The sequence below is a fragment of the Lactuca saligna genome, chromosome 5, assembly GCF_052625555.1.
Source record: "Lactuca saligna cultivar CGN05327 chromosome 5, ASM5262555v1, whole genome shotgun sequence".
NCBI lineage: Eukaryota > Viridiplantae > Streptophyta > Magnoliopsida > Asterales > Asteraceae > Lactuca > Lactuca saligna.
The window spans coordinates 234,365,633-234,389,352 of record NC_136421.1 but is presented as its reverse complement, the minus strand read 5'-3'; the positions used below and the strand labels follow the sequence as shown (position 1 = coordinate 234,389,352).

The 23,720-nt window shown below is 34.2% G+C and overlaps 4 protein-coding genes across 5 annotated transcripts; 3 read left to right on the top strand and 1 right to left on the bottom strand.

The window, feature by feature from the left end:
- Positions 1-4,510: 4,510 nt before the first annotated feature.
- Positions 4,511-8,195, top strand: LOC145046362 (TAF RNA polymerase I subunit A). Its single transcript, XM_078994641.1, has 9 exons — positions 4,511-5,068; positions 5,554-5,676; positions 5,755-5,837; positions 5,933-6,348; positions 6,434-6,606; positions 6,898-6,983; positions 7,113-7,246; positions 7,389-7,682; positions 7,814-8,195. The coding sequence occupies exons 1-9, from the start codon at positions 4,718-4,720 to the stop codon at positions 7,978-7,980; spliced, it is 1,827 nt and encodes a 608-aa protein (XP_078850767.1). The 5' UTR covers positions 4,511-4,717; the 3' UTR covers positions 7,981-8,195.
- Positions 8,196-10,287: 2,092 nt separating this feature from the next.
- LOC145046385 (uncharacterized) lies at positions 10,288-10,986 on the top strand. Its single transcript, XM_078994674.1, has one exon. The coding sequence runs from the start codon at positions 10,288-10,290 to the stop codon at positions 10,984-10,986; it is 699 nt and encodes a 232-aa protein (XP_078850800.1).
- Positions 10,987-12,017: 1,031 nt separating this feature from the next.
- Positions 12,018-13,284, top strand: LOC145046360 (ras-related protein RABA1f). Its single transcript, XM_078994640.1, has 2 exons — positions 12,018-12,440; positions 12,633-13,284. Exons 1-2 carry the CDS (start codon positions 12,220-12,222, stop codon positions 13,063-13,065), a joined length of 654 nt encoding a protein of 217 aa, XP_078850766.1. The 5' UTR covers positions 12,018-12,219; the 3' UTR covers positions 13,066-13,284.
- A 3,047-nt stretch (positions 13,285-16,331) lies between these two features.
- Positions 16,332-22,839, bottom strand: LOC145046358 (putative E3 ubiquitin-protein ligase ZFP1). Of its 2 annotated transcripts, XM_078994637.1 has the most exons (7): positions 22,692-22,839; positions 22,416-22,487; positions 19,567-20,322; positions 18,268-18,638; positions 17,211-17,309; positions 16,888-17,031; positions 16,332-16,803 (listed from the first exon to the last, which is right to left on the bottom strand). In XM_078994637.1, the coding sequence occupies exons 3-7, from the start codon at positions 20,291-20,293 to the stop codon at positions 16,651-16,653; spliced, it is 1,494 nt and encodes a 497-aa protein (XP_078850763.1). In that variant the 5' UTR covers positions 20,294-20,322; positions 22,416-22,487; positions 22,692-22,839; the 3' UTR covers positions 16,332-16,650. The 2 variants fall into 2 exon arrangements, with proteins under 2 accessions (XP_078850763.1, XP_078850764.1); XM_078994638.1 differs by lacking the exon at positions 22,416-22,487 and having other exon boundaries at positions 22,692-22,831.
- Positions 22,840-23,720: the final 881 nt, after the last annotated feature.

The window sequence follows — 23,720 nt, the reverse complement described above, 5'->3', positions numbered from 1 at the left end:
CATTAGCATTTTCTTTTGGTGGCTTGGAAGGTATAAAAATCCAACCTTGGCATTTCATTTCATAGATCTCTTTCTTGGCACATTTTGGTCATTTTGGTCCTTTTTGGTTGGTGATTGAGAGTTAGGGTCGTTTTTGGAGCTCAATCTTATAAATATGAGTAAATTATGAGTTCTTTGGGCATAAAGGTGCAAACTTTATGGTGGTTTTGGTCCCATGCATGTATTAAGTCGAGTATTAAGCTCCTTGGAGCTCTAGAGTCCTATTACCCATGCATGCACATAAAGTTGGCAACTTTATGTGATTACCCACCTTGGGGAAGTCAGATATTAGTTTAGATCAAAGTCTTAATGGGTTAGGAGCTGATTTTGGAATGTTGGCCATGACTAGTGAGTACGATGGGCGTACAAGTTTAAACGCTGCTCATACAAGGCTTTCATGTAGTACGCTGAGCGTACAGGTTGAGTGTGCGGAAGGCTTGGACTTATTCGTTTTGGGCTTGGTTTCATTAGGCCATGTTGGGCCATTTGGATTTTATGGTGGGACTTTTTTTTGACTTTATTTACCTTTCTTAGGTGAAGGCCCATGAAAGGAAGTGGGCCTAATTTGGAAAGTTGGACCATATTTGGGCCTTAGATGCTTATTTTTGATTTTGGGCTTTTAGACAAGTGTTTTGGACTAGGAAAACTTAATGGGCTTTAGGGTAAGGCCCATGTAAAGGTTTGGGACCAATTTGTAAATTTGGGCCATAAGTGGGCTGTAGATGGTTATTTATTTTGTGGACCTTTTGATTGTGAGTTTGGGCCTTAGTCTTGGACCAAACTAGGTGAGGGGTGGAATGGTCATGTATGGATTGTTGGTTTTGGGTTGGGACCCAAGTGTTAATTGGGTGTTATCTAATAATGATAACTTGAGGAATTGTCGGACCAACAATAGGGATTATCAGTGTGATTCAGCACTGCGAGGTGAGCCTCCTCACTGTACTATAGTTCGAAGGCACCAATGCCGACCCATTAGGTTTATATATTATAGGAAGACCAGGGGTACCCCTTGTTATTTGTATGAAATACCAGGAGGTGGCTCCTGGCATATCTGTATGCAAGACCTGAGTTTAGACTCTGATAATTAAGTAGATAAGTAGTTGTATATTATATTAGTTGTCTTTGTGATGCTTGCGTGCAAGACCAGAAGGTGGCTCTTGGAAATTCTCTGTAAGACCCAGGGTTTTGGCCCCCGACCTGGCAATGAAAGACCATGATACGGCTCGTGGCATACTGGCAAGACTATGGTTGGCACATAGACCCTCCTATTGAATGTTGGATATGTATGTTATGGTTGGCTCGTATGTTATGTATGGTATGTGGTATTTAGAGAAACCACTAAGATTTGTTCTTACCTTTGTTTTTTATGGTTTCAGATACTTCCGGTTCGAAAGGGAATGACTCGACTTGATCGTAACGTATACACCCATATTTTCTGCAACCTTGAGATTTTGGGATTGTACTCTGATAATTGTTTTTATTATGAAATATCTTTGAGGATTTGTTTAAATAATAAATGGGTGTTTCGATTGTTTTAAAAATGAAATTTTTACCCTCGTATTATGGGATGTTACAAGGATACATAACCTAATGAGTCAGCATTAGTGCCTTTGACTCACGAGTATAGGGAGGAAAACTCACCTCTCATTCTGACAAGTAGCAGAAAAATACACAACACCAAGTACAAAATCCAACACTGACTTTACCGATTACTTAAATGAAACCAGTGACTTAAGCTTAGTTAATAATCCTAAAAGACCTAACCCCTATGTTAACCTTCGTCAAAAGGTCAAGGCCCACAGCTAGCCGATTCAACCTAGGTGAGTACGTTAGACGTACTCAACTGTACGCGGGGCGTACTGCTCTTGACCAAGAAGTCGAGGTTTTAACCGCATACACGCAACGTACGCACCTGACCACCCCAACTTCTTATTAAGAGCTTAATCTATCAAGTCCATACATCCAAATCCTGATCTAAGCCCAAAATATCGTTATAAGTCATTTCCAACTTTATGAATTTGTATGGCTAGAAGTGCTTAATACCAACAAACCCTAAATTCTTAATCTATTAGGACATCCTAGCACATGCATAGGGAAGAACTAAGAACCAAGATCATACTTTTATGATTCTAGACATCTCAAAACGTTTGAAAGGATAGCTTATACGGGCTAGAGTATGCCATACTCATAAATTTCAAGATTTGGGACCAAAATGCTTCAAGACTCAAGAGCTAACAAGATCTACAGAAATGCAAGCCAAGATTAGAACTTTATACCTCCTGGAAGTTGCTAGATAGATGTGGATTCCAGATCCAAAGCTTCTTCAAACGTCCAAGGTGATTCTACTTCCTTCCTTCTCCTTCAAGGTCACCAAAATTCACACCAAAGGTCAAGCATGCTCAAATAAGGAACTAGGGTTTGTTAAGGTCGAGTGAAGTGATGGAGGATGATGAGAGAAAAGAATTGGAGGTCATAAAGATGTTTAAATAGGGTAAGGATTAAGGAGAGGTTCGACTATTTATTTATAGGCAGTTCAAAGGGACGTATGCGCCCGACTTGGGAAGCGTGTCGCATCTCAACGACGTGTCCGCCCTTTTGAGGTGCCATGTGTCCGACTGTCATTAGGACACGTCTTTGAAACGTCATCATGTCGGTAGGAGATATAGTTGTCGTCTCTGCCACATGGCACACTCTAGTGCTGTCACGTCATCGCTTCATATACATTTTTCGTTATCTTCGAATAATTATAACTTTCGCATACAAGCTCTATTTCGACGTTCTTTATATCCATGCGTAGGTATTTCTGAGTAATACAACTTTCCGTTAGATATCAACAACTAATTCTTACTCTATTTTAATTTCACAGTCTATAAAGATTACACTATAAACGACCATGCAAAATTCATAACTTCTTCATACGAACTCCGTTCTCGACTATCTCTATATTGATAGATTTTTATTTACGAGATCTTCAACTCTCGTTTATATTGTTTTGACTAACAATCAACTAATTTAAATTTCGATTTCTGTGTCGCACACTGCTATACTATCGAAACTTCAAAAAATCATAACTTTCTCATACGAAGTCAAATTTAAGCATTTTTATATCGACGAAATCATCATCATTACTACTATAGTTTTTGTGATGATTACTTTGGCTAAAAAGTAATATATTTGTACTTCGAATTTTATAAATAAATGTTTCTATTAAATTCTATTGTAAAGTGAAACCAAAGTGTTACAAACGAGAGAGAGAGAGAGAGAGAGAGAGAGAGAGAGAGAGAGAGAGAGAGAGAGAGAGAGAGAGAGAGAGAGAGAGAGAGAGAGAGAGACTAGTATCTTGGAGGAACAAATGCAACCCTGTGAAGCGAACAAATGTTTGAGCCCATCTAACCCACTTGTTGAAGGACTAGTATCTTGGAGGTACCATTGGTACCTCCCCCTTTTTGTCATGTAAAAGGATTTACATGTCGACGATCATAAATCAAAGGCTTTCATAGGGGTGGATATTATGAGTTTTTCATTAGTATAAAGACAACAATTGGATGCAATGATCTAACATGAGTATGGAGCAATGATATTTTTTGAATGATTTATTTTTTAAGGATAAAAAAACTCGAAAAATTGAGCTTTTTGACAAAATTATGTCTCAGCCGTACTATTTCTTCCTTACAACCTATGTGTTTTTTTCTCACTCTTTTTTAGTTTATTATAATTTCGTCTTTCAACCAAAAAAACAATCTAAAAAAAATTAGTTATAATTTTTATGTTTAATATGGGTCAAGAGACTCAAAAAGGGGCGACTACTTTCTCTATCCCATCGTTATGGATTCCAATACAAAGTCTAAGCAGTAGTTTGTGGTGATTTTCAATATTCATAACCAAGTCAAAATGAGAGTTCAAGACTAAGTTGGTTTTCATTCTTTTAGATTACCATGTTTAATGAGTTGATCGCATAAATGTGACATTTTGTTGGCATTTTTTTGTTCCCAACTGTAATATTAACAATTTAAGGTAACAAATTCTATTTTGGTAACCAAATGATTGGTTCAAAATGAGGCGACTAAGATTTCGTTTTATCTCTCCAAAATCATTTGTCACATCACTGGAGTTTTTTTTTTTTTTTTTTTTTTTTTTTTTTTTTTTACATCTCCCATCCCACTACATATAAAAATCCATCCACCCCAACCCATATTTTATATCGTGTCATCAATTAACACATCTAACAACCTACTTCGGTAGCAATAATCAAGATAGACAAAACTAAAAATTATTTATCTTTAATAAATAAATATAAAAATTTGTTTAACTTAAATATGAATAAAAATAAAAATAAAGAATTTATACATCTCAAATTGAAAATTATCAAAGTTCAGTTTTCTACTATAGAAAGAAATAGAAAACCCGGTTACGTTTTAAATTGAACCCTATTGGACCCAATTGACGGATCCTGCTAGTAGAAATGGATCAGACTTCGAAGGGCCAAAGCCAAACCCAACAAAATTGAAAACCCTTGCAGGAGTTCAAACGTCCCCGCCGGAATACTTCGGTCGCGCTCGCCGAACACTCACTTTCAGTTTTCCTCGGTCGCCGCCATAATACTGCGGAGCACCTCGCCCAGGAACTATCTGAACTACAGAATGCAATAGCCCTACGTATTGACAAACTGGTATACACAATGGACCTTTCCATGGAAATCGATGAAGCCGAAGACATTAACAAACTGAAAAAGAGAAAAGCAACGAAGGCAAATCGGAGTAAGATCGATGACGCCGTCGTCGTTGCATCATCGAGGAAGAGGAACATTAAAAGAATCATATTATCTGTAACGAAGCCCTCGTATACCTTAAAGAGAGGCTCAGGGCGTGATATGCGTAGTTTGCGGTGGGAACATCGGAATAAACTGCGGTACCTTCTTCGACAACTGATTCGTCGTCAAAATTGGGATGAAGCTTCCGGCGTGTTGAGCGTGTTGTTGAAAGGGACGCACAGGGAGAACAGTTTATCGACGAATCGGACTAAATATTGGGTATATTCATTTGCCTTTTGTAAAGAAATTACAGATACGCTTCAACTTAATCAACTTACTACATCCCATGATCCAAGATTCAAGCCGAATGCAATTGATTTAACTTGTATAAGGCGGCTGTACACATTGTAAACCATGTACCATTACACCTAATCTTCCTCAATTTAGTATGAATGCATGTTCTTGGAAATCAGAGATGCATTTTGAATTTCATCTAATCAACTAGAAACGTCCTATTATTATTAGTGTTTAGGAGGAATTCTCTTGACTTCCAGTACTCCCCCATAGTTTGGTAGCTGTTTGTTCCTTTAGCACATTGAATGGTTTCTATCCTGTCATATTCTTTATGCAACTATAGCAGCATTATATATAGATGAAACAATTGTTGATCACCATTGCCTAGTTTTCTGAATATTCTCTTATTTTTAGTTTAACCCATGTCATTGCTGCTCAACTAATTACTTGTTTATGCACTTGCAATGTAGGCTGCATTGGCTCTTTTAGAACACATGGGATCTGCAAAAACAAAAACAAGAAAAATCCATCATTTATACGAAGTATGGATGAAAAAGAATTTTGCAATTACAAAAAATAGGCGGTGGTTAAAGGTATGTATAGTCTAGTAACATACAATTTATATAAATATGTTGTCTTTTTCCCTTATTGAAGTTTTGGATTTTTGACAGGGTAGGTTTGATGTACAATTAGAATTCCTCCTTTACTGTCTTTCACAAGGTGACTCAGATGGAGCTTACCAGGCTGTTATAAGGTTATTTTTGTCAAAAATCTTTCTTTTTATTCTTTACTCTGTATATATAAGCACTTTATTGTAATTTCTAATCAAGCTAAATGGTATTCTATCAGTTTTCTGCAAGAAACAGACTTCACGAGTGACCCAATAGCAAATTTGGTTGCGGGGTTAGCCTTTTCTCATCTATGGTACAATTCCATTCAAAAAGAGATGCAATTACAGGATTCACTTGAGCCTTCTACTTCCATTCAGTCAGGAATGTCTGGAATCGACCATTCCAATGGACAATGTGTGGTTGAAGTCCAAGATTCCGATTCCGCCTTCGAAAGGGATTCAAACACCTCCATCAGAATTGGCAAAACAATTGATGGAAATAGAGTAGTTCCAATGGAGGTTGATTATAATGTGAAAAAGGAAATGCAATATGAGGAATTCCATTTGAACTCTCTTGAGAGTGATCAAATTGACAACTCTTCTCAATTCCCTCATACTGGCAACAAGCGATATGGTTCTATATTTTATGCTCGTGGTAAGTAATAAAGGTTTGATTTTGCAACATTTATTGAAATAAAATTCAATCATTGAATGAATTTCTTTGGTATATACATGTACAGATGTTGAAAATTTCTTGATGCCTTTGAGATTTCCAAGCACAAATGAACTTGAGGATTTTCTCTCTTTTCAAAAGAGAGTACACACTGATCACTATAAGGCTGCAGTGAAGCATTTAAGAAGTGCTCTTCATTCTACTCCACCAGCTTTTGAGGCTTTACTTCCTCTCATACAGGCAAGCAGCATTTCTCTGCACTTTCTAATTTAGGGTTAATGTCACTATTTAGCCACAAACTATTGCTGTTTTGCTATTTAAGTCCCTAATCTTAACTTTTTTCAATATGTCATTAAACAATTAATGTGTTTTCAATTACATCATTGGGACAAAATTTAACAGGGTAAACAGTAGAAGCTTAATGACCTATTAGATACAATTAAAAGATTAGGGACTTTTAAAATCAAAATGACAATTTTAACCCTCTAATTATCTCAAATGTAACTAAATTTGCACCCTCCATGTTGGTAGATGCTGTTGTTTGGGGATCAAGTGAAGGAAGCTATAGAAGAGGTGGAAAATGTTGTTCAAATTTCTGACGCCACACTTCCTTTTAGGTGATCATTTTTATTATTTATTTGTGAGAGCCGAAAACTTAATGTTAGGGTTTTAAGTGTCAAGTTGATTCATTATGTCTTGTAACTTTTTGTTAATTAAATTCTTTTTTTTTTTTTTTAATGATGAAGGTTAAAAGCTAGTCTTCAGGAGCATTTTTCCAATGATGATGCAACCAAATTGTGCACATGCTTTGAGGACACATTAAAAAAGGATCCAACTTGTAGCCACTCACTTTCAAAGCTAATAAGCTTTCATCATGATGGTATGTTATTGTTATCATCTAACATTTATTTTCTAAGACTCTTTTTGTCATCAAAAAGCCTTTTATTTTCTTGAGAGTATTTTTGTTCAGATTGCTGTAAATCATAAGTGGCTGTTTGTCTGATTTTTATATAATTTTCCAGGGTTCTACAATACGGAAAATCTGGTAGAAATGATTGCTTTACATTTAGATGCCACATATGCAGACTGCCATATCTGGAGAGAGTTTGCTTCTTGCTTCATAAGGCTTTCTCAATGCGACGAGGACAGAATGTCATGTTGTGTGGGTGAAGGCAAAGATAGTTTCGGAAAACATTCCAAGAATACCCCTGATATGTTTAAAGATAACACACAAAAAAAGAATTGGAGAATACGTTGTCGATGGTGGTTGACACGTCATTTCACCCAAACCATACTCGCTTCGGAAGTTTCCTCAGGTATCCACCACCTTCTATGCAAAGCTTTTTAGCGTTACATTTTCAATGACGAGGATGAGGAGGGTATTTACGTCTTTTTAGTTGTAATTTTTGTCTAGCTGATGTTATGTGATGTGTTACAATGTGAACAGGGAATGTGGAGCTTTTAGCTTGCAAAGCAGCTTCGGCGTGTCATCTTTATGGTGCGGAATTTAAGTATGTTGTGGATGCATGTACATACTTAAAAAAGGAAAAGAGTCGAGAAATGTCAATTTTGAAGATGCATGTGGAGAATGCTATTGGAATTTATGTTCCTTAGAGTACCATGTATTGATGTGTGTATTTATTGGCCAGACTCGGATGTAATGGCCTTGTGTCTGTCCATTTTCTTTTGTATTTACGAGAGGGTGTCTCCAAGTTTTGGTAGAAGTTAGGCTATTTATCACCCTCGAGTATTGTAATTTTCTACTTGCATATAAATATATCATATATTATTGTTTAGAACATTTATATTAGTAATAATTATTTGGTTAATGTGTGTTGTTGAAAAAGATACATGAGGAGTCCAGTCTGGCTTACAAGCTATAAGCTATGTTTTAGAGTGTCTAAGAGCATTACATGTTTAAGATTTTTTTTTCGTGCTTATACATATGGTCTTGACCAACATATGTCATCAATGAATATCGTATTTTTATTAGATATCACATCAATATTTCATTATTTTTGGTTGATGAGATATGTTTAGTTTGTCGTAACACATGATTGAACTTTTTTTGGGAGAATGTGTTATTTTGTAGACAACTATAGTATTCAAGCATCAACATGATATGGTTAAGAAATTTATTTTTTTTTAACTTATTTAGGTGTGTCATGGGGTTTCTGTCATAAAAAAGATACCTATGATCCTCAGAACTTCTTGGATGATCCTTTTGAAGGTAAATCTACTTTTAGAGGGTGTTTGAGATTTCTTTTCAAAATGATTTTTAGGACTTTTGGTTTTTTCAAAAAAATAGAAGTTTGAAAAAGTGTTTGGCAAATCTAAAAGTCCTTTTAAAATGACTTTTTGGCAAAAAGAAAAAGAGGTGGTTTTAAAAATAGGAATTTGTGACTTTTGGTGACTTAGTTTTTTGGCATTTGCTTCCTTAAAAGTTAATCCAAACATATTTTAAACCCTCATTTTGGAAAAAACTATAAGTCAAAAAGTCATTTTGTTAAAAAGAACTTTTTAGGCAAAAAAAACAATCTCAAGATGTTTTGGTTTTTGGATGCTTAGGAAGGAAACATGTATGTGTGGATCTAACAATGTTTCATCTCTTATAGGCTTGAATAGTGGAGTTTTATTATGAGGCAGACTACTTTAAAAGTTGTCTCATACAAAATAACGAAACATGAGAAAATAATATATTATAAATCCAACGGGTGGGTGATATGTAGTGATGTCATGATCTTAAAGATCTATGAATGTATGTTTAAAAGAATTATTTTTAACATCAAAAATAACAGTTGCATAGTTTTTTACCCCATAACCTAGTCCCATAATATAATGGGAGATAAGGTGTGAGCAACTATAATGGTTTCCATAGATGACCTCCGATCGGATGATCTCTTCCAAATAAAACGTCAACCCAGAAACCTCACTCAAGAAAACAACCTCCTCTAAGAGCAATCGGTATGGGTCAAACGAGATATAACGTTAGTGACGTGGCACATGGCGACGACGTCTTAACGCGGACCCCCCCCCCCCCCCCCCCCCCGCTCGTTGCAACTCGTCGAGATTAGATCTCGTTGGCGTCACGACTGAATGAAACGAAGGAAATTTGACCGTTTGCAAACATTTTAACTGCAACGGTTTAGAAAAAAATAACTATTAAAAAAAAACAATTTACCCTATAAATAACTACCATTTTATAAAAAAATTCACACTTTCTTTTCTCCTCTCTACATACTTTCAATTATCTACAAAAAAAAATATGGATCCTTTCGACTCGTCCGATGATTCAGATGATGAGATTTTCTTTAGGATGATGTATCATTATTACACTACCGACCTGCTACAACCAGCCCCAGCCCCGCTACTAACAAGACGTGCGATGTTAAACAGAAATCGCGAGGAATGACACGAACATGTATATCGCGATTACTTTGCAGATAATTGTGTATACGGGGTGAAAGATTTCAAAAGAAGATCTCGTTTGAGTAGGGAAGTGTTCTTACGAATCGTCAACGCCTTGGAAAGCCGGTATCGTTTGTTTACTATACTTTTATACAAAATAAATAAAAATGTACTACATGTTTCTTTAATTTTACAACATATGCAATATATTTTTAAACTGTATTTAATTTATGTTTAAGTACAAATTTTTTCAATTAAGATATGATGATAGAGGTAGACGAGGGTTTACAACATTGCAGAAATGTGTTGCGGCCATTCGTTTGATGGCTATGGGGGAGTCACCAGATACCATGGACGACTATATGAGAATGTCCGAAAGAATCATAAGAGAGAGTTTGTACATTGTCAAGGGGTGTTGTTGAAACTTTTGGAGACGTGTACTTGCGAAAACCTTCGTTGCATGATTTGCAAGAATTGTATGCGGCGCATGAAGAACGCCATGGGTTTCCTGGAATGATCGGAAGCATTTATTGCACGCACTGGAAATGGAAAAATTGTCCGGTAGCATGGAAAGGGCAATACGCAAGTGGTCATCACAGATCACCTTCGTTGGTGTTAGAGATTGTCACTTCTCAAGATTTATGGATTTGGCATGCATTTTTTGGGGTTGCGGGTTCCAACAACGACGTCAACGTTCTTGATCAGTCGCCAATATTCGACAATCTTTTGAATGGAATAGCACCAGATGCTCCTTTCATGGTGAATGGAAACGAATACAAATATGAGTATTACCTTACAGATGGAATATATCCTCAGCATTCCACATTCGTGAAGGCATTCCGCCACCCGTTTGAAGAACGAGACAAATTTTTTAAGAGAATACAAGAAGGAGCACGTAAGGATGTGGAACGTGCTTTTGGAGTGCTGAAGGCGAAGTGGCATATAGTCGAACATGCAACACGGCCATTGGATTTAGAAACTCTACAATATATCATGTATGCATGTATCATAATGCATAACATGGTAGTAGAAGATAAAGGGCAAAATATTGCACACTATATCCCAACGGAGCCCAGACACGTTCAGTTTCAACCAGGAACAACAGATTATTTGCATCGCGTTGTTGACATCCAGTACGCAAATAAACACAAACAACTTCGAGAGGACTTGGCGAATTATATCTTCTTTGGTAACAATAACGATAACAAATAGCGTTGTATTTTTTTTTTTTAATTTGGATGTTATTTCTTTTTTTTTGTTTTTGGATATTATGTGTAATTTAGTCTTTATGTTAATTTTAATCTTTAAAATTTTTAATTGCTATTTATAATTTTAAAACATTATGTTATATTTAAAAAATATTTGTCTAAATTAAAAAAAAAATCAAAATAAATTATAAAATAGAAAAAAAGTTGGTGTCATAACAAGATACAACATGTTGTCCATTTCCCCACTTGGTGTTAATGTTAGGCTATCCGGTGTGGGAATGTATTCACGCGTGAGTTTCCTATGTGGCATTTACGTGGCACACCAACCCAATGGTGAACACCGCCCCATAGGCTGGTGGGTTGAGTGTGGAGTGGGTTGTAGTGGTGCTAAAGACGCATGAAGACACCCAATCAAAAGACGTGAATTTCATTTTCTCTCTACTTCTCTCTCCTTCTTTTTGTTCCTTCACCACCAACCCACTCGTGAACACCATTTCCACAACCTAGTGGGTTGGTTGTGAAATACTAAAATACTTAGGTGATGCTGAGTTGGCTGGTGGTTTGGTTGAGACCACTCTCCACAGCCTTATAACACCATTAATGATGTGACATGTGATGTGATACCAAAATGATATTACATCTAGTTGCTCATACCTTATGGTTTAAGTAAAACACCAATCCACAAAGTAAAAATAATATAATTGTGATTGTTACAAACGGGAAAAAGTACATACTTTCAATAAGACCAGAATTAAAGATGAGCATATACATACAAAACTAATATGCACACAGTGGGACGATTATTACAATAAAAATGCAATAAAAACCTAACCACATGTATAACAGGGAAAGAAAGTTAACACCCCTTCCAAGTTTGACCTGATATCATAGGGGCAACAATTTTGAAAACCATATTATATTTTATAGTTAGTTTGACCTTATACATTCGTAGGGACAACATTTTTGAAAACCACATATATTTTATACTTTCTTTTTTACTCATATATTTTTAAAATGAAATTCAGAGATAAAAGAGCAAATTAGTTCCCTCGTTGACAGTTCCTTGCCAGCCCAACATCTCTTCAGCTTCGAGACGGGTCGGCGCTTCTTTGCGTCTACATGAATCGTCCCTGCTCGTTGCTCATCGTCTTTTAAGAATCGAAGACTTTGAAGTAGTTTACTTGATATACTCATTCTTCAACCGAAGCTCTCATCGAATCATACTAACTGAAACCTGATGGCGGCGTATAGAGCTGACGATGACTACGATTATCTCTTCAAAGTCGTTCTCATCGGAGACTCCGGTGTCGGAAAATCTAATCTGCTTTCCAGGTTCACTAGGAACGAGTTTAGTCTTGAATCTAAATCAACAATCGGTGTTGAATTCGCCACCAGGAGTATTCGCGTTGATGAAAAGATCATCAAGGCTCAGATTTGGGATACTGCTGGCCAAGAAAGGTTCGTTTTCTTCTTCTCCTTCTTTTTTCTATGTTTGCTTCGATTGAACCCGATTCAATCACGTACTAAGTGAAATGATAATCGGATGAAGGTTTTGTCTCAACTTATGGGTTTTTTAGGGTTTACAATCACAATTGGGGGAAGATAGTAAGAATCAAATTACACTTTCTATTTTCTGATTTCTGGCTACAGGTATCGTGCAATCACGAGTGCTTACTACAGAGGAGCTGTTGGTGCTTTGATTGTGTACGACACAACACGCCATGTAACCTTTGAAAACGTTGAAAGATGGTTGAAAGAGCTCAGAGATCACAGCGACTCAAACATTGTGATAATGTTAGTAGGAAACAAAGCAGACTTGCGTCACTTGCGTGCAGTTTCCACAGAAGATGCAAAGACATTTGCAGAAAAAGAAAACACGTATTTTATGGAGACATCAGCTCTTGAGGCCATGAATGTGGAGGATTCTTTCACTGAAGTTCTTACACAGATATATCATGTGGTAAGCCGAAAAGCACTTGATATTGGGAATGATCCTGGGGCTTTGCCTAAAGGGCAAACAATTAATGTTGGATCAAAAGATGATGTTTCTGCTGTCAAGAAAGTTGGTTGCTGTTCTAGTTGATGAAAATGGGGGAGAATGAGGATCAAGATTTTTGAAGTTTCTGGTGATATGTTTGATATCAGGTTAGTTTTTGAGCTTTTAACAAGAAATTCAGTGACGAGGCTTCAAAATTTTCTGGTTTTTTTGTATTACTTGATTTGTTAACTACTATGGATCGGATCATGTATTATATATTTGGATACTTGTTCTTAAGATTTATAACAGTTTTCGTTTTTAACATTCCATTGAAGTAATTTGGGATGTTTGTTTTGATGGTTTCTTGAGCATCAAAATCTTTGATCTTATAAAATCGTCTTAAAAAATGTGATGTATTGACGATGTGGAGCGTCTAAAAATGAATCCTTCCATAGTGTGAAAGGGTTAATAGTTGGTTGTGTAATGAACTCGCACATTTTAACCAAAAATATGCAACAAAATATATTTCTTACCACTCTACCCAATCATGATCCAGTTTGTCAGCAAAATTTTACCAATTTTGATTGTAATAAATTCATTTTACGAATTAAGTTGTGACTTTTACTTTTTTCAAACAAAGAGGACAAGAAATTGCAAATGTCTATGATTTTAGCCGATAAAAAAGAAGATAATGCCATTGAGGCCCTACAAAGTACAAACTATGTCACTGTGTTTTTGTTTTAAAAGATCCTTAATGTTTTTTTAATGTTTTTTTTGGTGGTCTAAGGGATTAAAGTCCATTTCCCCATGTTAAAAAAACCATTTTAAGAAGAGTAAATTACATGAATGGTCTGTATCTTAAAAAAACCATTTTAAGAAGAGTAAATTACATGAATGGTCCGTATGGTTTTGGGTAATTTAAGCAAGGTCCTTATTGTTTGTTTTTTTATGCGTTTGGTCCCAACTATTTGTTTTTGCTATGTGTTTGTTTCTATCTTATCTAAAAATACTATTATTTAAATAGAAAAAAAAATGCGAGGCAGTAAGGTAAGGTGAGGGTAGGGTTGGGGTGTGTTTGTTTAAATAAATTAAAAAATCAATGATAAAATAATCATTTTAAATAAGACAGAGACCAAACGCGTAATATAAACAAACAATAGAGACCTTCTGAATTAAAAAATTAAGTTAGGAACCAAATATAAAATTACCCTATACATTCGTATAATTTACTCTTTTAAGAAAAATGAACTTACCCTTGCTTGTCATTAATAATATAGCCACATCAATGTCGGTCTTCTCCTTCTACCACTGATCCTCTTTAAAACTCAAGAACTCATGTTTTTCACACACACACATTAAGGGCTTTAGGGTTTTTTGGGTTCACAACGTCTGCAAACGCTTACCAATTCAATTTTTTTTTCTCCTTCTCAAAAGTCAAATCAACACCCACCTAAGTGCAAGTGATGTCCAATCTAGCTGGGTTGATGCATCGGGTTTTATATCCATGTGGGATGTGAGATTGGGAGTTCAATTCCCTTAAACTAACTCTTATGGTACCACATGTGGGGAATTTTACCCTGAAAATCCCTATGAGATTTGGTTTGCTCTGTAAAGGAACTCGAACTATGGGTTCTCGTTGAAATATTACGAGTAGACTTCCACTTAATTCGTTTGTGGTTTTCAAAAAAACACCCACCTAAGTTTAGCAAAGAACATTTAACAATGTTTGCCTTATCATATAGGCTTGTCGACCATCCTTATAATTTGTCAACGGATCATTACATGTTCCCATGCGAACAATGTAAAGAAATTATATTCGCATTTAAGATGAAAACTTTTTGCACACAAACCTTTTGATTAAATGTCTCTTCCAAGTGGTAACTTTGTTGGATTTGAGACCCTGGTTTTTGAGCTCGTGTTTGGAGTTATTTTATGTGGAAGGAAGCTAATATGGTGGTTTCAGTAAAAATCGTGAACCCAGCCTCCTCCAACAATTAGTGGTTTGACTACTCATATGTGGTCGTTTCATCGAATCTTTGTTTTGCAGAAATCGTGAACATATTGTGAACTTGACTAAGTTTACACATAGGATCCCAGTGTACTAAATTGTGCATGTGGCATTATAACCTTGTATAATAGATTAAGGGTTTAAAATAGTAGGTAAAAACAAACTTTAAGTTAGACTACCAAAAAAAGCATTGGGAACCTTTTAAAACAAACTAGCAAAGTTTGTTAAGCCTCAGTGATATTATCCCGTAAAATATTTATTGACTGTTGGTAACAAAATACGATCTTTTTCAAAAATAATATCAAAATTTAAAGGTTTTTTAAAATGATTTTCTATAATCTTATTTCATCGTCTTACTATATTGTTCTACGTACCAAACACACATCGTCTCACTATATTTTTAAATGACTTACTAAATTTTAATATAAATAATAATATAAAAATTACAAAAAAACACCTATTTAAAAAATTTTACTAAGATAATATAATTATATTTTTGTTAGATAATAATATCATATGTTAGAAAAAATAATATAATTATATTATAACATGATAATGTTTTTTTAGAAAATGTAAAAATATAATAAGATAACAAATGGAACATAAATTAAGACTAATGAAAATACTTTGAGGTTATCTAAATAGCCAGTAAAATTACAATGAAATTATTTGTGATTAGATAAAAAGAATAAAATATGATTATAATAAAATACTCATTATGTCTCATTGTTTATTTTTTATTTTTTATTTTTTATATATTACTTGATGAAACTTATAACAATGAAAAGCATTAAAAACACAATCCATTTTGTATAGAGTATTATACATCAAAATCAAAAATATTTAAAAATAAAGTTAAAAAATATAGATTTTAAAAATCAAAAATTGACAATAAATATGAAATAGAAGTAGTAATAAAACTAAATTGAAACCCAAAAAAAATAATAATAAATAAATAAAAATAAAAAAATTCTTAAATTTTTGTCAAACGGTCAAATTTTATTTGTAAGAAAATGACTTTTGTTATAAAATCTCAAATCTACGAACATTTATTAAATTCTTTCTTTTTTTCCCCATGAGGCAAAATACAAGGACTTTTACAAGAGATAAAACTTCAATTGTACGTGTAAACCAAGTTTTTGTACACACAACCAGCCAGATGGGAAAATAAAAAGTTTTTGCTTGAGTTTCTGATGTAAAGTACTCAACTATATATATCTCTGCACGAAGAAAAAAGAGAAGCTTTAAAACTTGTTTTGAAGTTGTTATGTAAATAATATCTTGTTTTTTTTTTTTTCAAAACAAACTTGGAAAGTGAAGTTAGCATTATTAAAACCAGCAAAAAAAGTAAAAAGAGATTGAATGAAGAATGTTCAACCTGATATTAACATTCATAAGTACATCCATACCCCAAACAACATCATCCATCATCATCCAATCCACCGACAGACACCCAGTGAACCAACAGGAAAAAAAGTCTGTACAAAAAGGTTCAACCAACCAACCCACGTTTTCAATATTTACCATAATTTATAACAAGAGAAACAACACCATCACCTTTCTTTCTCTCATTTTTACTCTTATATATATAATATATTTTTATATATATAAAAAGAAAAACACGATGCCCAAATCTTTTTCAAGCTCTCATGTTTCCCTTTCCATTTCTCTTGGATTCCTTTTCATGACACCGACTCCTTTGGTTGTCCAGCAAGTGCTGTTGATTTGCAAACCGGGCATGTGTTCTTCACCACCAACCACTTTTTAACACACTCCACATGGTACTCATGCCCACAATCTACCACCCCTATTTCTTCTCCATCATCATAATTTGTCTGTAATAAACACACAAATCACAAATCCTTCATTTTTTTTTTTTTTACTTATCAAACAAGTTGCTATTTTATGATATGAAATACCTGACAAATTACGCAAGAGTTAAGTTCTTGATCATTGCAAGATTTGGATGATGTAAATACTCTTGTTTTTAGATGTTCTACAACAAAATCATCCGATAAACGTGACCCAACGCTTCCAATTTGTTCACCAAGTGCAAGAAGTTCCTAAATAGAAACAAAAATATTGCAAGAATCACGTGACAATATCTTTGTATGTAATCCCATTACGAAAAATTATAATCTTTATCTCATTGATGTAAATGTGGTTCTTTCGAATGGGTTAAAAAAGGAAATGTGAACCTTTTTTTTTTTTTATTATTGTTAATGATTGTTTAACAACTTGCCTCATATGACATGTGATCGATATCTAGGCGCATGTCTCTGTGATGATCAACTGAATGTCCTACTTCATGGTAACCAGAAATATCAAGGATTGCAACTCCCTACATGTCAAAAACACATGAATTAGTCAAAGTAACAAACCCAAGATTTTGTTTTTCTTGGAATTTAGATCCAAGGTTTACTATTTACTACAATCTTATAATGCTAACCGGGCGTTTGGATCAAAGAATGTTTTGGGAAAAAAAAAATGAATCTATAAGAGGAATTGGAATTTGATGGATATGGAATATAAGGAAATTGAATTTTGCAACACAAGTGGAATGGAATTCATGAGAGATGAGGTAAACCAGGAGAGGTAAGAGTCATTGACTTGTGAAATTCTAGGGACAAAAGTGTACTTGAGTACTTTTAAGGGTTTAGGTCATTTTTTATCACTTAACTTTTGGCTTTCTGCTCATTTGGTCACTTAACTCATTTTAAGTTTTAAAAGGTCCCCAAACTTTTCGCTTTGTGCTCATTTTTATAACTTTATTTTAACGGTTTAGTGACTAAATGTACACAAATCGAAAAGTTAGGTGACTAAATGAGCACAAAGTCAAAAGTTAAGTGACCAAAAATGACCTAAACCCTATTTTTAACGAGGGAAATACTGTGAATTAGAGGATGGAATGTTGAACTTCAATTCCATAATCATATTGCAACCAAGAACAAGACCAGAATGGAATTGAATTCCTATTCCGGCCAAATCTCACAAAACCAAAGAATTGTTGTATTTATTTTGAAATGGAGGGAGAATTATTTAAAACCGGAGCATGAAGGTTATTCTTATAAAGGCGAAAAACTTATTTACGCAAAGAAGTTACTTTTTTACCAATTTATGCAGAGCCATGTTTTCAGTTTGCTACCATTTTATGCATTATTTACCTATATGGTTGCATAGACAGATATAAAACTTGGTAACAAATTAGAACACGGCTTCATAAACTGGTATGAACTCCAGTTCCTTGCATAAATAAGTAAGTAATAATATAATTACTAGAGAGAATTTTGCATGAATACATCTTCAGGGAGAACTCTGAGATGAGGAAAGCCACGATGCCTTGCAGTCGCCTCAAGCATCAACTCGCGTCTGTGGGGCCGATAAACCCTAAGCCCAGTTGGCGGTGTCGGTGTGGGACCCACAAATCTAGGCCCGGGCCCAGGTGGTTCCATCCCATTTTGAAAAGGATTTATGGTGGCGGTGTTTGCAGGAAGTCTGAGTGATGTTGATGCTAACTGAGAATGGAACTCCATATTCATATTGTGCCCTTGCATTGGCGGCATCGGTGGTAGTGGTGGGTGGTGGAGATTGTGGGGTCCATGCACAAAAGCTCCGGAATTCCTGTTTCCATATCCATGTAATCCGATGTTTGCAGCCTCGTTCATATGTCCTGCATTAAACAAAAATTTTAAATTGGATTTCATTTAATTGGAATGTTTTATTAGGGTTTTGTTTGGAAATGGAATGACAAAGGTAATGGAATGGAATGGGTCATTACATTCCATGATGGTGTTTGGTTGGCCTGTAAAGTTATCTAGTGGTGCATATGTTTTAAGAAAACTACAGAAATGGTCCCTGTAAAATCGTCTGGTGGTCCCTATGTTTGGAAAATTACACTAATGGTCCTTGTGTAAAAATTATGTAAAGGTCTCTATGTAAGACACAATTACAGAGATGGCCCCTTTGTAATTGTGAAATTATAGTGATGGTCCCTGTGTAACAAAAAGATACAGAAATGGTCCGTATGTAATAGTGATATATATAGAATAATCCCTATAATACTGCAATTACAGAAATGGTCCCTGTGTAAGACAAAATTACAGTATAGTTACAGAATTTGCTATTTACAAAACTATAAACTAAACACATAATAAAAGCTCATTAAGACCGAAATAAGATTATAATAAAAAAGAATCTAGTTAATTTTAAATAATAAAATCATAATTTAATTAAAACCATGAAATGCATAAAAGAGATTCGTGTCATTAAAATTTAACAATTTCCCAATTTGTATGAAAATTAACAAAATGAAAGGGATCAGATTCCTTCTCTTCCATCAAGCACAACAAACAGTTTTGTTTTTTCCATTCCCATGCAAATTAATCATTCCATTCCTTCTCCGATTCCGGCATACCAAACAATACTTCAATGCTTTGTGAATTGTGATGATAGTAATACTTGCCAAGTAATTAATTTTAAAAGTCACCAAAAATGGAAATCTTGTGATTGGATTTGGATCATTCCCAAAGGTAAATTCTTGCGATTCTCACACTAAATACAAATTAATGAAAATCTAAACAATTATTGATAAAAAATACCTTGAAGATAAGGTAAACCGGGAGCATGATTCCATGAAAAAGCACCGGAAATGGAATCACCACCATTCCCACAAAACTGCTGATCCAACCATGGTGCAGGCACACCATAATTCCCTGGAATCAAATGCCCGCTACTATGAGCCAAAACAGGGTCAACCCCAATTCCACCAGAACCTCCTCTATTCCCCCCTCTAAACTCCGGAATCGCAAACGAACCAGAACTGCCATCCATCATTCCCCCCTCTGTGTTCATCGGAATCGCAACCGAAGAACTCGGCCCAGGTGCTGCTGCTGGATAAAAGTAGTGAAGATTCCCTGGAAACCCTTCTGCATTCTTTCTCTTAAATGCACCATTAATTCCAATTCCAATTCCAATTCCATCCATAAACTGACCATCATTCCTTCCACGAATGGAAAATGGAATCTGATCTGGAATCCCATGATTGATGGCAACTGGAAAGACTCTAGCACCAGGAGGTGTCATGTATACGTTATGATGATGATGATCGTATTGAGTCATTGTGTGGGGGGGCAGGGGGGCATGATTTTCGGGCAGGTGTTGAGGGTTGAAAGCAGGTCTGTTTCCGGGCAGTGGTGGTAATATTGTATGATTTTCGGGCAGGTGTTGAGGGTTGAAGCTTGGGATTCCACCATAAGGTTCTGGATGAAGATGACCATGTTCTGTTTCAAGTATTGGACCCGTATAAACCATGTTTCGTTGTCCCATCTTTTTGATTTATGATTTGCAAGAAAATCCTGATAAATGAATAAAAATACAATCTTTTTAAGTTTTAACATTATAAAGATAACATAAGAAACCCTAGAATAATCTTATGTATAGACTTCATAACACACAATCAAGAAACGTTTCAAGAAGATAACAAGAATTTGTTTTATGTCCACCAAACTTAGACCATGTTACTTTTTTCTAGTGAGTGTTGTCTGGATAAATGATGTCTAAAAAACATTTGAGAATACGAGGGCAAATTCGTAAAAAAACAGGAGGTAATGAGGAAAAAGCTTCCTTTCAAAGACTTCGTATAGGAAGTCGTTCTTTCTGCATTAGGTCAAAAAAGAAACACTTTAGGCCATGCCCCTACTAAGTTCATTAAGTCAAAAAGAACACCCCTTTTAGAGGGTTTTATTATATATAAAAACATACATTATAGGATCTGAACAGATGTGGATATGTACTTTTAGGAGTGGTTTAACAAGATGAATCTCACCAAAAACAGAAACTAAATGCAAGAAGGCGAAAATGAGGGGACTACATGAAAAAGCATTAATAGCCTAACCTTAATATGGCACTCTAAAGTCTAAATTTGCAACCACATTACGTTGTCCATAAAAATTTATAAAATTGCACCTTTTGGAACTCTAATAAACTTAAGTTAAATAATACGCCGATAGGCAATGTATTACATATGATGCTTGAAAATTGAAATATTCTTGACGTTTCACTACATCACAAGTTCAGTCAACTAATATGACACCACACACCTTATAAAAAGGTTATATAAGTTGAAACAAATGCTAAATTTCACCATTCTTTTCCTCTATTAAGTTTATGCTAACTGTTAGAGTACCTTCCACCTTTCACCTTCTAGGCATAGTACATAGAGGGTGGGTATGTTTCTTTTTTTCCCATTAAGTCTTGTCTAGATAAATGATGTTTAAAATATATCTGATAAAGAGTTATAACTAAATGGAAAGTCTCTTTTTCTGATGTTCACTATTAAGTCGTTCATTTTGATTTTAGTCTAGAAAAAACACCCACTTATAGATTAAGATTACCATATTAAGTCGTCTCCCCATTAAGTGTTTTAAGTCCACTAATTCAGAATTCAGAAAGAAACAACACCCGTTGATTTAGATGGAAAAAAGTAGAAACTGCAATTCTTTATCACTTAAATGCATTTTCTGTAGTGCATTTTCAAAATTATAAAAAAAAAGTCATAACAGTACCAATAAGAAAAAACATGAAAGTGCTTTTGACTCCTGATATAATCCAAAACAAGACAGAAAATGGAAGCTAAGCTAATCGACAAAAGAACAAGAGCACAACCTTTTTAAATTAATACTAGGTAAAATATAACCTTTATAAACGGAGAAATTTGACCAATAGTTGCTAAACATGGAACAAGAATAAGAAATTGCTACGAGTGACAAATAGTATAAAATAAAACCCTAAATAGTATGTGCTCGTTTGACTTTACTAATAGCACAAAATATGATTAAAAAAACACACACATAAGCTCTCTTTGTTCCAAATCAAGAGAGATTTCATAATTTTAATGTACATTTCAATACCCGAGTGATTTAACACCACAGTCACAGTTTTTGATCATTACTTAAAGGCATACATGATAACATAAGGAATTCTATAAAAGATTGAAAGAAACCCTACAAGCTTCTCCTTTCTTTTCACAATGCCATAGGTTCAAACCCTATAAAAATTTCGTTGCCTGATAAAATTAAGCAGGAATTCAACCATAATCAAGAATTGCCCCAATTTTTCACGCATCTTTTAATGACAAGAAACATGAAAGAACACAAGTATAATCTTGCAATCAGCATTTGACAAAAGAAGGTGCCTTTTTCGTTTTTTTTTTACCTAGCAATCGGCATTTGGGTAAACAAATAAATTTTCTGGGTTTAATTTTGTTTCGTTGTTTTTAATTCCGTTTTAATCCTGCTAATGAAAATTTTCCAGTTCGAATAAGCAAAATCAAACAACTTCCATCGACAAATAAAAAGCTTCTCAAAACAAGTCAACAAACAGCATAATTTCCCACAAAACCCAGTTCGAAAAATCAAAAATAAAACACAAATAATCGAAAAAACTGTACCTTTTTATCATCAACGGACTCCAGAGCTTGTATTAAGTTACCAATTTAAAGCCCCTTCAACAGAAAAAAGCCCTACCAAGAAAGACGATCATCAACACATTTATAATCCCCAAGGAAAAACCCTTTTCCCTCAAGCAATGATGATCCATGTATGTTCAAACAACATCAATTTTATGGTTTTGATTTTTTATCTACTAAAAATACTTAAAATCAGATTCTACAAACAAATTAAAGACAAATTGGGGGAAATTGGGTGTAGATTGATGAAGGACATACCCTAATGAGGGTTGATCGGAGCCTTGGAGATGGTAAAATCGATCTAAATATTTTCCAATAAAAGAGAAGATAAATTATTTTGAGAGAAAGAAAGAGATTCTGATGAAAATGAAAACCCTCGTTGTCTACTTATTTCTATAATTTTGGCTTTAACCGCAATCGTTTTCCTTATTTATATTTACCCATTTTTATGCAATTTATTACAAAAATATATATGCTGTCCATGTGCTTTTTCTCTTTATTTTTTATTTTATTAGTTTTCCGATTTCAGTCGCTTGTTTATCTTGGCCCTATGAAAGTAGAAAAAATAATAATAACAAACAATAAAAAAAAAGTATCACCAATAAATAATAATAACAAACAATAATAAAAGTATCACCAAAAAATTCTTCATGAAGAAGAGAGAGAAAATAAAAGAAGAAAAATAAAAAGATCCGAAATAAAAATAAATGAAAGGCAAATAAAAGGAAAAAAAATTACATTCTAGTTTTATTTTCAAGATCATCTTTTAAATCCTTTCAAATTGAAAGGACTTTTTTTCTTTTTAATTTTTTTTTCCGTAAAAAGAACTAGTGAACATCAAAAAATTGTAACATTTCTTCTCGGTTTCATCAACTTCTCTCCATTTTACTCTTTAATTTGTATTTACAAACAATACAATAAATTTGGAATAGAAAAAATCTACTCTAATAAATAAAAGGTTTTTTGTCATATGTTACACTTAATGTAATTTTGTAGTTATTTTAAATTATTTTTTTGCACTTGTCATTTTATAAATTTTTTTTTATTTTATTGAATTTCACGTAATATTTTAATATAATAATTGCAATAAATATAGTAATAAATAGATATCAACTTTATTAATGAACTTACCTTTTAGTTTTAAATCAATTCTAATAAATGTAAATAAAAAATGTCACATGTCCCACTCTCATTCAGTTTGCCAAATGTAATTTTGTAGTTATTTTGAATTAATTTTTTTTTTCACATATCATTTTATGAGTTTTTCTATTTAATTAAATTTCATAT

Excerpts from the sequence above, each read along its gene's own strand:
- LOC145046362 (XM_078994641.1), top strand. The coding sequence starts at position 4,718 with ATGGACCTTTCCATGGAAATCGATGAAGCCGAAGACATTAACAAACTG. Across the intron at positions 5,838-5,932 it reads GCTTACCAGGCTGTTATAAG|TTTTCTGCAAGAAACAGACT; the intron begins GTTATTTTTGTC and ends GTATTCTATCAG. Across the intron at positions 6,349-6,433 it reads TTCTATATTTTATGCTCGTG|ATGTTGAAAATTTCTTGATG; the intron begins GTAAGTAATAAA and ends ATACATGTACAG.
- LOC145046385 (XM_078994674.1), top strand. The coding sequence starts at position 10,288 with ATGATCGGAAGCATTTATTGCACGCACTGGAAATGGAAAAATTGTCCG.
- LOC145046360 (XM_078994640.1), top strand. The coding sequence starts at position 12,220 with ATGGCGGCGTATAGAGCTGACGATGACTACGATTATCTCTTCAAAGTC. Across the intron at positions 12,441-12,632 it reads GATACTGCTGGCCAAGAAAG|GTATCGTGCAATCACGAGTG; the intron begins GTTCGTTTTCTT and ends TTCTGGCTACAG.
- LOC145046358 (XM_078994637.1), bottom strand. The coding sequence starts at position 20,293 with ATGGGACAACGAAACATGGTTTATACGGGTCCAATACTTGAAACAGAA. Across the intron at positions 17,032-17,210 it reads TCGATCACATGTCATATGAG|GAACTTCTTGCACTTGGTGA; the intron begins GCAAGTTGTTAA and ends GTTTCTATTTAG. Across the intron at positions 16,804-16,887 it reads ACTCTTGCGTAATTTGTCAG|ACAAATTATGATGATGGAGA; the intron begins GTATTTCATATC and ends TGTTTATTACAG.